Consider the following 18,629-nt stretch of genomic DNA (forward strand, 5'->3'; position numbering starts at 1 on the left):
TACTATTTCAGGTTTTTCTTTGACACTGTCCACCCCACTCCCAGAAGACCTCTCCATCCTTTGAGTTCATTCTTATTTTCTATTTGCAGGACGCTGCGTGGCATTGGAATTTGAAGGCCCCATGTGGCTGGCCAGTTGGTATGTTTCTTCTCCACCTGAGAAACCGGGGATTTCCTTGAGAACCTGCGTTTCCATCACTTCTACAGCACTAGGTTTCATTTTCCTCCTGGAGGACAATGCCTGAAATCGGCTTTAATAGAAGCAGCTAACAATCATGGGAGTGTTGGCTGCTAAGTGCCAGGCTCTGGGTGATGGCTTTTCCTTCACCGTCTTACTCAGCCCTGGGGACACCGAGCCCGCCACCTGCGGTCAGCCCGGGTGTAGCCAAAGTGTGCAAAGAGGTCAAGTTACTGGGAAGTTTTACACACCCAGAGACTCCATCTACTTACCTATAAAGGTAGTGATTCACTGTTAAGTTTAGTTTAGTTTTGTTTTTATAGTTTTGTCCAGTATCCTGATTTTCAAGTCACTGCTTATATTTTTGAGGGGGAGGCTGGGGGAAGTTTATTTTTAACTTTTCATTATTATTATTATTACTATTATTAATTATTATTATTATTATTAATGGAGGTACTGGGCATTGAACCCAGGACCCTGTGCATGCTAAGCATGCGTTCTACCACTGAGCTGTACCCTCCCCCTTCAATACATTTTTAAAACTGAAACAAATCTAGGCTCTCAGATGATTTTGGTGGCTTACACTGGAGTTTTTCCCTTTACCTGTAAATATAGTATATAACTTACTCAGCAAACTTTATTCTGTGTCTACCCCCAAAGACAGCATCCTTCTTTCTCCTTAGCGCATTACTGTCAGGAAGTCACACTCACACCCATCTCTTCTCAGAGAGTTTCTCTGGCTCAGAGTGGGATTCGGTGACCATAACCTCCCATGTGTCATGCGCTAAGGGAAATAAATACACACTGTTCAACCATTTTATGCCTGAAGTAAAAAGCTACTTATAAGCACTTGACCAGCTATTCAGCACAACACTCATAAAATACCTATTTTCTTTCTGCCTTAGAAAACTTAAGATTTGCAGGCTTAAGTGTCACAGATCAGCCAGAAAGGCAAAATTTGAAGAGTCTAGGTTCTTTTGACTTTTTAAGTGCCTCTGCCGTGATCTGAAAAGTGTTCTTGGTGATACAGCAGGATTCTGCAGACAGATGGATGGGACAATGTCCTGCACCTGCAACCAGCATCCCTTCCCCGGGAGCATGTCACCAACGGGGACATATGAAGTCATCGCCTGGCACTGCCACCGGGCTCTGCTTCATTCTGCCGTAAGACAGGAGGCCTTTCTCAGCTCCCCAGATTCAGAGGGAGCAGCGTGGGGGAAATGACAGACCAGGACAAAACAGGCAGTCTATTGTACCTTGTAATAAAGTGACACATGCCATAAATTACAGTGACCTTTAAAATCTAGCTTAGTCACTGCTGAAGGGCTGGGACCAGGCTTCCAGTTTCAAGGTCACATTGTTCTAAATTGCAGTCATCACGCCGTGTACCAGGTTGGAAACACCTACACAGAGGAAGGCTTTCATTATGCAGGTGAGCACAGAAAAAAAAGGGCACTTCTCCCAAGAATGCAGCAATTTGAAGTAAAAATGTTTAAACAGAGCAGGAATAAAGTAATGCGGGGGGTTTCGGGTAATTACGCTCATGTCTTTGAGCGTCTGTGAACTCATTAGAAGGTTAAATATTGATGGCTAATGGGCTCCAGGTTTCTAGCCACTGCTTAGACATGGAAGTGGAGCAGTTATATGCACAAATATCCATATATGTATATATATAATTTACGTAAATAATGGGGGAAAATATAAACACCCTCAACACTCAGCTTCAACTAAAAATAAATAATGTAGATATTTAATTTATTTGCCAAAGACATTAGCCATAGTCTCATCTTCACATGTAAATGACAACAAGCCTATCTATACACTTACGGGACCTCATTCATGTTGGAAAGGAAGATGCCTGGTTTAAGCGAATTCCCTAGACAGTGGAAATTGTCATTTAAAAAGCAAGCCTCTTAAAAATGGAATTGAATCATTTTGTATGGAAATGCATCTTAGTTTACTCTATCTCCTTAAATAGAAGAGATGAAACATAGTTTAACACTGTTATGAAAATGGTGTTATTGAAATAACATCAATTAAAATTCTGTGCTGTGCTGGGGGCTGTTTGCCCCTGCCTGAGAGCTCTAGACGGCAGGTCTCTTCCTTTTTTTTTTTTTTTTTTTTTTGAATTTAAGTATAGTCAGTTTCAGTGTTGTGTTAATTTCTGGTGCACAGCATAGTGATTCAGTTACACGCATATATATTCCTTTCCGTATTCTTTCTCACTATAGGCCATTACACTGTATTGAATATAGTTCCCCGTGCTCTACAGTAGGACCTTGTTGTTTATCTATTTTATATATGGTACTTTGTATCTACAAATCTAGAACTCCCAACTTATCCCTCTTCACCTCTTTTCCCCACTGGTGACCCTAGGTTTGTTTTCTATGTCTATGAGCCTGTCTCTGTTTTGTAAATAAGTTCGTGTCTTTTTTTTTTTTTTTTTTTTTTTTTTGGATTCCACATATAAGTGATCTCATATGGTATTTTTCTTTCTCTTTCTGGCTTTCACTTAGTATGACCATCTCCAGGTCCATCCATGTTGCTGAAAATAGACTTACCCTATGACCCAGCAATCCCACTCCTGGGCATCTATCTGGAGGAAACTCTAATTCAAAAAGATACGTGTACCCCGGTGTTCATAGCAGCACTGCATACAATAGCCAAGACATGGAAGCAACCTAAATGTCCATCGACAAGATGACTGGATAAAGATGTGGTATGTACATATACAATGGAATATTACTCAGCCATAAAAAAGAAACACATAAGGTCTTTTCTTCTTAATCTGGGTCTATTTCTCACATCAGGCCCCCCGCAGCAGCGGCTGCTCTCCTTGGTGTTCTTACCAGCAGTGAGCACAAGGTTCTCAGCCAGGGTGGCAGTGAACTCGGATCCGCCAGCCACACAAAGCCGGCCAAGCAAACTTAAAAAAAATTTTTTTAAACTTTTTTTAAATGGAGGTACTGGGGATTGAACCCAGGAGTATACATACTTGTATACTGCCCCAAGTATTTATATGTTTACCATCATACTGACCTGAGTGTGTCTTGCCATTTGACTTAGAATGGATACAACTTGCTCTGAGTAAGTGAGAAGTTGCCGGGCTCCTGGAGCATGTGACCATTCCTTGTTCCTTCCAAGGACACAGAGGGCTCAGGCAGGAAACTCTTCTTCCTAGATGCAGAGCGCCAGAGGCCAGGGGTGGCACAGGCATGGTGGATGCTTTTATGGGAGTTGAGAGCCAGTGCTCATTTAAGGCTTCGTAAGCAGTTGCCCGGTAATTATTGCCAGCTTTTTAATTTTTTTTTTTCACTGTGCCACCAAAAATTATAGCATGGTAAGCATGCAAACACAAAATCTGTGAACAACACGCTCCTTTATTTTGTGTGGATGGGGAAACCAGAGCAGTAATTTAACTAGCGCTGTGTGCAAAGGAAGTATAAGCCCCGAGGGAAGCAAAGAGGGGGCTTTTTTTAATTAAACCTGCTTGACTGCCCAGCTGGGAAAATGCTTAAAAGTGCTTTTACTTATTTCTGGGCTCCTTACTGCATTTTAGAAAGCTGAGGCTGCCTGACAGCGTGTACTCGATAAATGAGCTGTTACGAATATTGTCTTCAGCAAACCATTTGAGTGTTTTGCCTCAAACACAAAAAAGCTTGGACGTACTGAATTTTCATAAAGTGAAAACACTTGAAAAATAAGACGTCACCATAGGGAAAACTTTAAATGGACTAAAGAGGCAGATTTGAAATTTTACTGGGCACAGAAAAATACAGTAAGCGGTAAAGGCTATGTTATTTGAATTTCAGCTTTCTAAGGAGTTTTGTTTCTAAATTTGCCCAGGAATGATCTGTTTGACCACGTATGTGTTTCTGAAATGACATCCCCCAAAGGACTGCCTTCCTGAATTGAGGATATTAAGATACCTCACAGTGCTCCTCAGCACGGGAGCTTTGAAGATCAGTCACCCAGTGGATGTGCCCTGCCAGCCCATCAGCAAGTTCCTGTGCTGATAACTCTAAAGGGTTAAAAAAACGTTTTGCATTGACTATTTCAGTTACCTTGACATCTCCAGATCTGTAAGTATGTCCTCATTCATTTTCCAAAAGGCCCAGAAGGCTGGTCAGTAGGAAGTATGGCCATGACTGATTTCCAGGCAAGAAAGTGACCTCATCTTAGGAATTTAATCATTCCCAATTTTCCTGAAGTCACTCATAAATGGCGTCATCTGGGCCAAAGGTTATGTCCCTTTTTTTTTCTAATTGAAGTATAGTTGATTTACAATGTAGTTTCTGGTGTACAACATAGTGATTCAGTCATCGTATATATATTCTTTTCATATATGTATTCTTTTGCATTATAGGTTACTACAAGATATTGAATACAGTTCCCTGTGCTGTACAGTAGGACCTTGTTGTTTATCTATTTTACATATAGTAGTTAATATCTGCAAATCCCAAACTCCTCTAATTTATCCCTCCTCACCCCTTTCCCCTTTGGTAACCATGTTTGTTTTTTGTGTCTGTCTGTTTCTGTTTTGTAAATAAGTTCATTTGTCTAATTTTTTTAGATCCATATCATACAAGTGATATCATATGCTATTTTTCTTTCTCTGACTTACTTCACCTTAGTATGATGATCTCTAGGTCCATCCATGTTGCTACAAATGGCGTTCTTTTATTTTTTTATGGCTGAGTAGTAGTCGTGTGTGTGTGTGTGTGTGTGTGTGTGTACGTGTACACACCTCATCTTCTTTATCCAGTCATCTTTCGTGCTTCCATGTCTTGGCTATTATATATAGTGCTACTAAGAACATTCGGGTGCATGTATCTTTTCTAGAGTTTCTTCTGGATATATGCCCAGGAGTGAGACTGCGGGGTAACAGGGTAAGTCTGTTTTTTTGGGAGATGGCTCCGATGTCTTGGTCTACAGTCTCTTTGATTTCTGCAAGGTTGAGAATTCTTACTGAGATACTCTGTTCTCTCCTCATGTTGCGTGTGTCTGCTGCTCCAGTGCACCCCTGCCCTGGGCTCCCATCCTTCAGTAACACTTCACTCATGCATAGGAGCCTCTTGTATAGTGTGAACTTTGACCCCCACCTTTACACTCTCTCACCTCTGGCCAGAGGGTTCCAAGGACAGTTCCAGCCCAGTCACACTGCCATGCCTCCCTCTACATCCTGCCCCCAGAGGACCCTGTGCCTATTCCCGGGTTGACACAGCTCACCCGTCCCTCAGGGCCCCAGGGCAGCATCTGCCCCTTGGCTGGTGACAGAAAGAAAATCCAGGGAAGACACACTCCCATTTCATATCTGACAGGTATGGGAGGCAAAACTTGCTCCAGTATTTGGATCTCATACTTCACATTAAAAATGACAAAAAGAAATTAACTACGCTTCAATAAAGAATAAAATTTTTTAAAATAAACAAGGACCTACTGTATAGCACAGGGAACTTCAATTTCTTGTAATAACATAAAATGGAAAAGAATCTGAGAAGAAAAAAATACATATGTATGTGTATGTATAACTGAATCACTTTGCTGTACACCTGAAACTGACATTGTAAGTCAACTACACTTCAATTAGAAGTTTAAAAAAAAAAAAAAGACAAAAACAACGTGACAAGCAGTACGGTTTAGTGTAATCTCTACAGATTCACAAAAGCTTTGAAAGTTAAGTCCTGCATTCTACTGCTTATTAATGACATCCTGATTCAGAATTTTCCCTTTAGGCTCTTCCTCATTTCCTGGACTTTGCACTCTCCTCTCAGATTACAGCCAAGGCGTCATTTTTTATCCTGCGTTGAGGGAAACGTCGTGACATTCTCCAGGTATAATGCACTGATTCTGTGATTTCTCTTTCAGACTCCCTGTACCATCCCAAGTGTCACGAGCACCGTGAACTTCCCAAAGCCAGTCCCGACCATGAAGTGTGTCCCTGTTCTCCAAGGAGTCGCTACCCTGCTCCTTAGCCAGTTACCGGCCCGGGGTGAGCAGTCTTCCACCGTGGAGACAGAAATGTGCTTATGGGAAGGCGTAACCCAGCTCAATGGAATAGACTGACATGTTTGGAATTAAACAATGGAAAGGATCTGCTGAGGACAGTTCACCATCACAGGAGCTCTGGAGGGGCACGGGGGCTACAGAGGTAACGTACTTCCTTCTTATGGTTTGGTTGCTCTCACACCAGATGGGATTTTATGTAATAAAGAAGGGCCCTGTTCTAAGTCAGGGGGTACAGCGTTTGAAGGCTGACAGCAGTGAGCAGGACGGGGCTGGTCAGGGGGTTCCCCGGGGCGGCGCAGAGACTTCGGGAGAGCCCCCAAGGTGGGGGTGCTCTGCTTGGTTGGCTCCACCAGCAAGTTGATTTTTTACCAACACCTCAAGCACCACCTCCTGAGCAGCTGCCAGGGAGATGAGACTTGGTTAGCCAGTCACTGAACATTAGTTACCACACAGGGCTCAATTTTCTCTCCTAAAATTCCTAACAGTTTCCTGAGTTCAGCCCTGAAGTATTGCCTTTATGGTTTCTATAAAGGTGTGCAGTGCAAACATATTATCTACAGGGAGGAAAACTTTTCTTGCTATATTAAAGCGAGAGGTGGCAACCAGCTACGATTCTTATTTCTTTTAGCTTATAAATTAAAAAAAAACAAACCTCTCAGACTAATTTGACAGAATCTGTTCACTTGGGGTTTGTATGTTCACAGTCTGTGCTTTAGTGCTGGGGGACTGCAGATCACAACGCACTTTCAAAATAAAAATATCTTAACTATTTTTTTTAGTCTTCATTTCTTGCTCATTTCCAGAGAAACGCTTTCAAACATTTTAGACATCTGATACCATACTACTGCAAGAGGGTAGAAACATTTATTGTAGCAGAATACTGAAGTAGCTCACTCATAAGTGCATTATGCCCCTTATCTTATTACAGCAACTCTTATCAAAAGGAAAAAAATCTCTACAATCTTGGGTTAAGAAGTGTGCTGGGATCTGGCGTCCTAAACCATATGTACAGAATATAAACATATTTATACTTCATATGTACACAGTTAATGGTTATCTAGTCATTATAAATAGTAGGTTTAACTTAGAGTCTACAAAAATAATGACTTTGGATGGGCCCATGCAAATTGGTACACATAAACTTATTTATAAAACATTTCTATGCGTTTTTTCTGCTTTTAAATATAAATGTTGCTGTCTCCCCACCAGCTAAATGATGTAAATGCAAATCCCAAAGTCCCCAGCAAAAAGGGTAAAATCTGTTTCTATCCACAGCGGCACCTGGCTTCAAGCATTCTTCACCGATTAGTAAAGTCTGGATAATTTTGGACTTACAGGTGCATACCCTATTTCCTCAGATTTTAGACAAGTCTTCTGGAGTAAAAACTTCCTTTGTTCTATTTCACCCCCCAAAAAAAAAAATCACAAACAGGAGATATCTGTTAAAATATCACCTTGGATTTTACATTCTCATAAAAACGCACAAACTACAGCCTCTTCCGCGGCCCTGCCCGGGGCTTACTGGTTAGCGGACCCATCAGCCAAGGCTGGTGATGGAGGGGCCACAAAAGGCTCGTTCTGCTTCTGGTCCTCCTTGGCGCTGGCCGCCTGGTCCGTGATGGAGGAGAAGGACAGCTGGTCGTGCTCGATGATGTGCACCTGGTCCTCATCCTTGTCCTTTTTCACGTAGAACATTTTCCTGAACTTCTTCAGCTCGTGCAGCTCGCAGAAGGTCTCCAGCACGACCAGCATGGCGATGAGGCCGAGCAGCAGGTAGCCTGCGTGACAAGGACAGGGTCTCAGTGGGATCAGGTCACGACACAGCCTGTCTGTTGATGGGTCAGTTCATTGTCGCTTCTCTCATTTCTTAGGGATGTTTTGGATTCCATGGGTCAAAGAAGGACAACCCAGAGGAAGATGCCAAATGACTTAACCCTCCTACAAATCTGGATTATTCAGAATCACGTGGTAAGGTGGACCGGGTACAGCTCGGTGGTAGAGCATGTGCTTAGCATGCACGAGGTCCTGGGTTCAATCGCTCCATCAAAATAAATAAATAAACCTAATTACCTGCCCTCCCCCAAAAAGAATCACATGGTGCAATTTTGGGGGGGGGGAAGGTTGAAAAACAAAAAAGAATCACATAGTTCAATTTCGGGGGGAAAAACGTTGGGGCTGCTGTGGCACCGTTAAAGACACATACATACTCACACAGGGGTGACCACCACCTCCACTGGAGAACCAGTCCCTCTCAAAAAGCCAGTGACGTTTCAGAAGAGCTTTTGATTTGTCATGAGTGCCTAGAAAAATGTTTGGCACCCTTTTCACACTCCAGGCTTTGATCTTTATTCCACGACAGAATAAAGATTTTGGCAATAAAAATTACAGTGCAAGCTAGATGAAAATTATTTTAAGAAGGAACACAGATATTAACAAGGTCTTGATGTGGCTATTTACACATCCATTGAGATCCAGCAGCAAACTAATGTCTCCGTTATGTGACAAGTCATTAAAGGGGCACATGGACCACTCATCGAATAACTCTTACCAGCTTCTTGCTCTGAAATAAAAGACAACCTTTTGCTTCAGGTAAAGTGCTATTCCTTGGGATCAGTAATGGGAAAAGGGTCATTTTAAGTCAGTTCCACGCGTTTAAAGTCAGTTTTCAGGGAAAAAAAATCAGGGAGGACAAAAAAGTGAAAATGAAAACGCTTAAGAATAACAGGAATCCCCATTTCATGTCCCAGTGGTAAAATGTTCGAGGGAAGATTTTCAGAAAATAAATGAACCAGAGAAGCCAGAATCAGCAGTGTCATAGGAATAAGGAGGCTGATTAGGTCCAGAATGCAAAGTGACAGTCACAGTATCTTTAGAATTTGCTGTTAAGTTTCCATAATAATACAGCATATTTTAGAAACAGCAGTGACACCGTTAGACTAACTGGCAAATCTCCTACTTTTCCTTTATCCATTAGTCAAACTGTGGAGGGCTGACAAAAATACCCATGGGGTTTCAAACAAAAGTTGTGGGGTTTTAGCCTATCCACAAACGAATATACCTTTGGAACATTCATTTGCTCCACCCAGCATATACACTATGTGGACTGCCTTAAAAATACACATTGTAACAAGTGTTAAAATGTTCTACAAGGATTTAGTGCTGTATGAAAAACTGAGGAAGTTACACTGTTGGGCTGAATTTCAGAGAAGACAATTAACCCAACAGAAAAATAGAGCTAGCAAACATAATTAATGACAAACATATTCAATGACAGAAACATACTCAATATACATAAGTCATGAAAAAACTAAAATAAGGAGGTAACATTTAACCCTAATGTAGGAAAAGAAAGTTAAGATGATGTTTATCTGTGCTATCAAATTCACAACAAAACCCTCTACTGTGCTGCTGCTGGCCCACACCCCCCAGGACTCCTGCAACGGTTCCACTCAGGAGATTCTGGTGATCGTGTAAATTCGTAATGCCTTTTGGAAGGCACTGGGTCAACATGTTCCATGAGTCACAAAAGGGCATGTTCACTTTGGGTCAGCAATCCCACTTCTTCGAAAGATACCAAAGTAGAGAAAAATGTAAGCATATAAAAATATTTACTGCAGTATTATTTACAGTGCCCCCCAAACTGGAAACAATCTAAATATTGAACAGTAGAAACATAGCTAGATTGTGGTATCGTCGCCTGGTAAAATATTATTTGGGTATTAAAAATAAACATGGTAATTAGAGAAAATATGAAACCTCCTTTGTAACCATTTGGTAAATATTTCTTGGTAGCCAGGCACTGTTCAAAGCACTGGAAGTTTATGAGAGAAGCCTTTTCCCTGGGTGAGCATGATTTAATGGAAATGCTGAAATACACAGTCCAAGTAAGCATTTTGTTATGTTAAGACTTTAGGAGAGGGCCAGGACAGAACATGACTGCTTGAATGTGTTCTGTGATTTCCTAGAAGACCTGGCATAAGCTGAAACTTGAAAAATTCTTGAGAAGGCAGAAATGAAAACTCTGCACATTATGATGCAATTCTATGCACTGTGAAAAGACTGGAAAGGGACACACAAAAATAGTTGTCTTGCAAATGGATTTCTAAGTGTTTCCATGCTATGATACTGAATTTTTATAAACTGTTTAAAAATGGTAAGTCACTGGCCATCTGAATTTTAATGCCTGTTTTCCACCTAAAAAAATCTGAAATCTTCCAAACAAACAAAATCTGAAAGTGGTGAACATACTCAACTTCAAAAAAGAACCAGATGGATGAATGAGATTAGCAACTGTTTTAAGATGTTCCTTGACAAATTAAAGAACAGGACTGATTGTAACAGGCTACATCCCAGCCCCAGTTTTCTTGAGCCTTAAATATTTAATAAAGTAAAGCAACTTTTTTTAAAAATGAAAAGCTGATTATCAAGCATATTCTGAGTGGCGCATTTTTACACTAATTTGTAATGCCTATGACATTATTAGTAAGAAACTGGTACTTTGAAGGTGCCTGGGAAAAATAACTCTCAGTAATAATAAGATCTTTTGCATAAAGGGTTTTGAAGGGACTCATGATGAAATGAAATTGTTACAGTCAGGTGAAAACATGGAAGACTTATCCATGGAAAGCAGTCAGAGCTCTGACGAGGGACAGCAGATGGGTACCCCCCCCCGGGCAGAGGCTGTGAACCTGACCTCGATACTCACACGTGATCCCGATCTTGTAGAGCTCTCTGAACTTCTGATTGTAGCCCTCTCCGGGAACGTAGTCCCCCAGCCCAATGGTGCTCAGGGAAATGAAACAAAAATAGAAGGACTCGAGGAAGTTCCAGTCATCCTCCAGGACGGAGAACACGGCGGCTGGGATGAAGAAGAAACAGGACATGGTGAGGAAGCCGAGGAGGACGGCATGGACGATGGCCACCACCTGCTTGGAGAAGCCCCAGCGGACGTGGATGTAGAGGACCGGCCTGCGGGTGACATGGATGGTGACGCGCTGGACCACCGCCGTCAGGAACAGGAGGGTGAACGGGATGCCGATGACGGAGTAGACGATGCAGAAAGCCTTGCCCCCGTCGGACAAGGGCACGGTGTGGCCGTAACCTGCAGGGGCAAGAGGAGGAGGACACCTGGTAAATAACATCACCTGCTGTGCCCCCCTCCTCCCTTCAAACCCGCGGGAAGAGCCAGACGAAACTGAGGTGGGTACAGTAAAGGCTCCCTCGTAACTGTTACTACAGTAAAGTTCAACAGAGGATGCCAGGCATTCGCGATGTCCACCACTCTGGATCACGTCTGACCGGCTCCTCCCACACATCCGAACCTGGTTTTGAGTCCATTGTTGGGCAGAAAGAGAAGCTCCGTGTGCTAGGATATAACACTGCGCTGTCTTAAGTCATCAGGCAACTCATGCAAGAAACCTAGCTCACCGGGAGGATGCACTCCCCTCCCCAGTCCTCATTACGGTCCAAACGCCTGCCCTTGCATCCAAAACAAACTGCTCACAGCACGTTCTAGCAGGGATGACTGACAAAGGTGCGGGGCGAGAACCAGGCGGAGGAGGGAACGGTGGGAGGGTGGACACAGGAAGAGAACGGGAGGTGAAAACACACCAACCAAAGCACGGGGCTGGACACTTCTTTCCAAATACTCTGTTCAGAAATACTTAGAAATAAACCTGGCCGAAGAGGTGAAAGCCTTACACCTGGAGAACCATAAGATACTGCTTAAGAAAATTAAAGATGATTTAAAGAAATGGAAAGATATCCCATGTTCTTGGATTGGAAGAACTAATGTTAAAATGGCCACACTATCCAAGGCAATCTACAGATTTAATGCGATCCCTGTCAAATTACTGAAGACATTTTTCACAGGACTAAAACAAATAATCCTATAATTTATATGGAATCACACACAAAAAGCCCCCAGAATTACCAAAGCAATCCTGAAGAAAAAGAACACATATTTTGTTCAATTGTTTGGTTAAATGACACATCCAAAAACTAACATTTTCTTCCCCCTTGCCATTTCTGTAGGTTCCAAGAAGCTCTATCTTCCACAAAACAGACATCAAAAAATCCTGCCTTAGGGCCAGTGGTCAAAACATATGTCTGTTTTATTTTCCACTATGTTTGAGTCATTCCCAAATCAAGGCAGTCAGGAGATTCTTCATCCAACAAATGGCGTCCGAGAGAAGCCAGCTGGCCGTGAGGCTCAGCCGACCGTTTTTAAAATCTAACAAGCATTTCATCCTAAAAGGACCAACATGTCTAAACAAGTCAGTTCAGGAAAAAGCCAACTAAATGTATTTTCTGTGAAATCAGCTTCTGGACAAAAAAAAAAAAAAATCCAAACAAACCTCACTCATGCCTTGGTAATTGAAAAGTGGTTTCCAAATCTGATTTCTAAACTCTCTCCAGCTTAGAAATAACTCTGAAAAGCCTTTCGCGTCAGATCTCCCAATTCTCTGCCTTCTGTCAGTTTCCGAGTGCAGGCCAGGTACCTGTGGTCACTGAGAGGTCGCCCATTATTCCTGTGCACAGTCTCAACACATCAGAGCGGTTGACCCCAGAAAGTTATGAATGAGCTACAGGGAGTCCCAGCAACCCCCTGGAATTGTATCGACTGGAACCTCTCTGCACACGTGCATTTTTCTGCACGGATTCCAGAGCTTAGACTCTCAGAAGGATTGAGAACCAACGTTCTGAGCATCAGTTCCTGAATCTAAGTCCTTGCATCGCCAGCTGCTCCTGGAACCTTTGGCTAATTCTGGCGTAGTTCTAGAGGGATACAAGCCAGTCAGAGTTCCCAGAGAGTAACACAAAGGATGGAGAAAGCTTGCCGAATAAAGTTCATGCAAAAAAAAAAAAAAAAAAAAAAAAAAAAGAAGGAGAAATGTAAATGTTTTATTTTTGAGAAAAAAAATAATGTGACAAAGAGGAATTAGACTTTGTGAATAAAGCAGCTCACATCCCAGGAGACCGGAGCCAATCAGAGCTATGCCAGGCATTAACAAAGGATTTTTTAATGGCCAGAGATCCAGAAATAGAATCTGATAATGGAATTTTATTTACCCACAACAAAGCCAACTGGAAAGCGATGCACAAATTTGGTTATGAGCCTGTGACTACAAGTACCAGGATGGGGGAGGTACAGCTCAGTGGTAGCGCACATGCTTAGCGTGCACGAGGTCCTGGGTTCGATCCCCAGTGCCTCCATTAAATAAATAAAATAATTAATTTGGCTGTGCAGCTGTATCCTTTTGCTTAACACATTTCCCCCTTCTGCTAAAAAATAAAAATAAAAATATTAAAATAATAAAAGTGCCAGGAGACAACAGGGCTCACGCAGAGATAGCAAGGGATGGATTAACTTTGGTAGGAATTTTGTAGAGAAAAACATAAGATCAGCTGAATCAGCTGAACTCGGTAAAAGCCCTGAAGCCCATGGTTTTATTATTGTTTGGCAGTAATGTTATGAACTATCTTTACTAAAAGTGTAACACACCTATTTCACACAGCCCACCTCTTTTGTATCATCCATTCTAATAAATGGCATGATTTCAGTTCTAGTAGAAAAAAATAAACAAATTTCTAGTTTAAAAAATTTTTAGGATATAATTTTTACTCTCAAAGGACAACAGCTCTTTTACCTAGAATCTTCACTAAATCTCCACTTACTAAGATGGTATCTCCAAGTAATAGAGATAATCATTACAAGATTCCAGGATGTCTCTCTGCAGTAAGGCATTTTAATGCGAATAATAAGGTTCCCACTAAGAGATTAAAAATCACCAAAGTGTAGATCCTTATTGAAAGCCAGCGTCTCCTGATGTTTACATAAATCATTTTCATTAATGGAAAGTACAATGTAAAATTTACATCTCATTCACAGTTACTTTCAGTGCTGGCTGCACTGGGAGAACTGTCCTCTACCGAGTACACAGCACTTCTTTGGCAATAGACAGCTTAATGCATCAGATGGAAACCTGTCCTCATGAGTTTTAATGAAGTGGTGAATGAGTTACTCAAGTTCAGTCAACTGAATCCCCAAGTAAATCACAAAGCAAAGCTCGTATTTTAAAATCTTATAACCATATGAAAATCCTTTTACAAACTATGATGAATTTAGCAAAATGTTAATAAACCTGACATATCTGGTGTTCCTTAAATTTTTCTAAGGCTATGCATATAATTTGGGGGCCCAAAAGATTAAGCATAGCCAAGTCTACTGAAAAAAGGATCTTCAAAAACTTAGGATCCTGAAGTGAAACTCCCATGTACCACTGTCCTTGTGTTGTAGCCTCCTGCCCCACAGGTGCTGGGCTTCATCTTACGACTCTGCACCTGTAGGGGTGTGTGTGTGATGGGGGGCGGTGGGGACGGACTTCACACTGATGGCAGTCTTCTAAGAAATCTGACTTCACAAATTTGTCACTGTAACTGCAACAGCCCTGGCACGATGCTAGCTAACATCCAACCTGGGGCCGTGCCATGCTTCTGGCTGTTAAGTCCTTCTGAACGAGGTCCATGAGAACGTCTGTGGTCTCCTAGTCAGACCATCAGAGCAAGTGACTAACGTGCGATGTCTCCACATGTCCCCGATGCTTTTGAGAGAAGTGTCGCTCACCACCCCACACATACAATAAATACTCTCATTTATTCACATGACTTAGTAGAATATGGTACCATGTATGCATTTTCCATTAAGTTAGCTTGACACATGCTATAAAAAGAGAATCTCCACCTCTTGATCCCAGCAGAGATACTGAATGAAACTGCATGGTCTTCTCTTCCGTAAAACAGACTTTAATTTACAATCCCGGACTTGGGCTTATTTGCTCCCTCGTTCCCACTGGACTGAGCCCCACAATGGGGAGGTCACATCCCCCTCTGCTGGGGGTCTCTCCACACTCCCTGACCAGGAGGGCAGCAACACTGGGGCTGTAAGGGACTTCAAATTCGGGAGAGCTAGAAACTCACTGTACCTCAATGAACAGCCTTCAGGTCACGTTGACTTTTTCTGCCACTTTAATCTTACCTTTTACTTGAAGTTCATTTTTGTCCCACCGTGGCAATAAATGGTTAACTTCCGGATACCCTGCACACTTCTCCCTTTACAGCAACCCTTCTCAAAGACTCACACACAGATAAACTGTTCGCCCCTGCCATCCGAGCCGTCTACACAACAGGGGACGTACAGCTTCTGTTACTTTGCTTAGAAAAGGAAGTTTGTTTACCAGGGAGAGACGACTCAAGGGACATCTAAACCAGACCAAGGAGAAATGGTGGCGAAGACTGAAAGTGACAAAGGGGTAGCAGAGGTAAGAAGTCACGGGAGGTCCGCATGCTTTTCTCAGCATCCCCTTTCGCCAGCTCGTTCGTTTAGTGCTTTGCTGTGGTCGCTTCGCTCAGTCACGGATGGTTTCCTGTTCACATCCGAGGAGAGAGCGAGTGGCATTCCTAGGTAGGAGACGGTTCTGGCTCTTTACCTTAAAGTGGCCATCTCTAAGAGACGGACCGTGTTGACACACTGCATTTAAAAATCAGGGGATCCTAGCAAATGGCTTGAATGTCACAGATGGAAACACCCGGCACTTTTTTACAGCGGAAGTTTCAACCGAAAATGGCAGCAAGGTGAAAGAACGATTACAAATAATAGCTAAGGCAAGGGACACCTGCCACAATGCCATCAGTCTGAGGAGACTGAGGCTCTGGAAGGTTCTGGAAGGAGGGAGGCGAGCTCAAAACAGCCACCATTGCTGCCTGTCGTGTGTGCGTGCGCACGCAGAATTGTGAATCTCCATAAGATTCAAACCCTGAAGTTATATTATTTCTTTTCTGGGGGAGGGGAGAGGTAATGAGATTGACTGACTGACTGGGTGGAGGGACTGGGGATAGAACCCAGGACCTCATGCATGCTAGGCACGAACTCTATGCCTGAGCTTACCCTCCCCATCTAAAGTTGTTATTTCTACTTTACAAGTAAGACTGAGTTTCTGAGAGCTTAGCCAACTTGCTCAGTCATACAAATAAACAGATCTCAATCTTTCTGCCGTGCCACCCCGACGTCTTATGCAGTGCAAAAGCCAGTGACGCCTCAAAAGTCAACTTGAGCCCTGGCACTACTTCTCAGGAGCCCGTGATGAAAAGGTGGTCGTGTTGGCCATCACTGAGAAGGAAGAGCCATCATGTTTTTCTGGCAGCTCCATGGGGCCAAATGTGAGAGAGTGAGACTCTGGAATGAGAGGGCGGGAGAGATGGAACACGGTGTGCAGGGAGGGACAAAGGCCAGTGCAACTCTCACCCAGAGACAGCAGGTGAACCAGAGCCTGGGGTCACTTTACAGTATCAGGAGGCAGGGCAGCACGAAACCCCTCAGAGGACAGAGAAAGTGGGCATGAGCCACATGGGTGCCATGTGCTTGAATTCTGGCTTAGAAGCCACGTGGACGAACCACTATGGTAAATGGTAGGTCACCAGTGAAGAAGAGGACAGAGGAGTGTCCTTACATTCTGACAGGAGAACACGAAATCACAACAAAATAGTGGTGTAGTGGTGTCCTTGGAAAACAGGGTTTCAGTGGTCATAACTAAAATCACTGATATAAGAATAGAATAAGGAGGGTGGGTATAGCTCAGTGGTTGAGCACTTGATTAGCATGCACGAGGTCCTGGTTCAATCCCCAGTACCTCCATTAAACATAAATAAACCTAACTACCTCCCCCTGCCAAAAAAAAAAAGTAGAAATAAAAATGTTTAAAAAAAATAGAATAAGGTCCAACACAATTCCTATATTCCTGTTTAACTGTTAAACGTAACGTTGGTAACTCCATATGGAATCCCTGTCTGTAAATCCAGAGGCACCAGTCAAGTAAGAGAGGATGTCCAGTGGCCCCGATGATGAGTTATATTCCAAAGATGCCAATGTAAATATCAGGTAAAAGTTCAAATCAAAATTGTACATTGTAAAAATGATCAGTTACGCAATACATAAAGTAACATTTTCACTGGAAAATCTGCAAATACTGATGAAGCCAAAGTGTCCCTGACCACCCACCTCCCCTTTAGTTCCAGATCTCTAGAAGTTCCTGTTCTGAGTTTGTAGCCAGAATATCTGAAAATTTTCTAAGTGTTTAGATACGTATACATATACTTCCAGGAAAACAGTTTTATTTTGTTTCTATCAGAAAGAGTCTACCACAGGGCTTGTTCTAGTGTTCAGTTTTCTTTGAACAATACGTCCTGGAGACGGCTCTGTGTGAGACTGTGGAGGCCCACCTGTTGCTGAAAGGCAGTGTTCTAGGCTACGCCAGCACCCTAGCTGATTACCCATCCCCCGGTTGATGGAATCTGGGTGTTCCCGGTTATCCATAGTAACACAGGTCACAGGCAACTGAGTTACGTCTTCAAGTCACTGGTTGAGAGCAGGACACAGTGGGGTCCGTGAGCTCAGACGTTCCCTCCTTTACAGATTTCCAGCTACTTCTCAGCAGGGACCTCAGCATAACTCCTCCATTGCTGAACAACCCCGCCGCTCCCAGCCGAGGGCTCTCCCCGCCACTCACACGCACGGTTCCTGCGAGGTGTTTGCACAAACAGCGCTCGGTCCCTGGACTTCCTGGTGAGAACTGGCCCACCGCCCTGAGGAAGGTGCTCACCTCTCCCTTGCGCCTTTTTTCCCCTTGGCTTCCTCTCGTTCATGTGGATAGTTTTCCACTATTTCAGTAAGGGCTTGCTGGCAATGCTATCATTTTCTTTCTTGGTTTCCTAGAGTCAGCAGACAATCTCTTACAAACATCTGCTTTTGCTCTGATGATTCTGCTTCAGTGGATCATTTTTCACTGTTCACTACCTGCTTGTTGTCTGTCCCGAATGAGCCCATCGAAAATACCTCATTTTCGTTTTTCCCAAATAACTCAGCTAACTTAGGAATTCCTAATATGCTTTATTATTATGTACTATAATTTATTTATATTTGTATATTGTTTATATTATATAATATTTATGTTTATATTATACATTTGTATTATATAATGTGTATTATACATTTATATTATAGAATATAAATATTATACATTTATATTATAATATGTAAATATATAAATAAATTGTAATTTGTTTATATTATTATATAATATATTCTATTATTATTTATAGTAAAATAATTATCATAGGAATCCCTATGCTTCCTTTTCTAAGCATTAACAGTTTTCGGGGTTCATCTCCTGTGACTATAAAACGTGGGCTTACTCATTTTACCCCTCATACTAGTTAATACTAATAATGCCTAACTCTGAGTGATCTCAGCTATTTCATTCCTATGTGTTTTCTTCGCCCTAGCACTGTTTCTTAGTTGAACTTTTAAATTTTCTAAATGATCTGTTTTAGCTCCAGAGGACAAATGATGATGATCTTTCTTTTTTTCTGTTTCTTTTTTTCCTATT

The 18,629-nt window shown here is 42.3% G+C and overlaps 1 protein-coding gene and 1 long non-coding RNA gene across 2 annotated transcripts in view; one reads left to right on the plus strand and one right to left on the minus strand.

Moving 5' to 3' along the window:
- The first annotated feature begins 5,719 nt into the window (after positions 1-5,719).
- On the plus strand, positions 5,720-18,146 carry LOC116667260. Its single transcript, XR_004324088.1, has 4 exons — positions 5,720-6,328; positions 8,058-8,154; positions 15,306-15,506; positions 17,657-18,146. It is a non-coding gene; the product is annotated as an uncharacterized LOC116667260 (long non-coding RNA).
- KCNK1 (potassium two pore domain channel subfamily K member 1) overlaps positions 7,029-18,629 on the minus strand; it is a 46,137-nt gene continuing 34,536 nt past the window's right edge. Inside the window, exons 2-3 of the mRNA XM_032491809.1 lie at positions 10,892-11,287; positions 7,029-7,964 (exon numbers count right to left, since the gene is read on the minus strand). Coding sequence (XP_032347700.1) covers positions 7,705-7,964; positions 10,892-11,287 — 656 coding nt within the window. The 3' untranslated portion in view covers positions 7,029-7,704. The remainder of the gene's footprint in view (positions 7,965-10,891; positions 11,288-18,629) is intronic.

This window comes from Camelus ferus, chromosome 11 (assembly GCF_009834535.1).
Source record: "Camelus ferus isolate YT-003-E chromosome 11, BCGSAC_Cfer_1.0, whole genome shotgun sequence".
NCBI classification, from domain to species: domain Eukaryota; kingdom Metazoa; phylum Chordata; class Mammalia; order Artiodactyla; family Camelidae; genus Camelus; species Camelus ferus.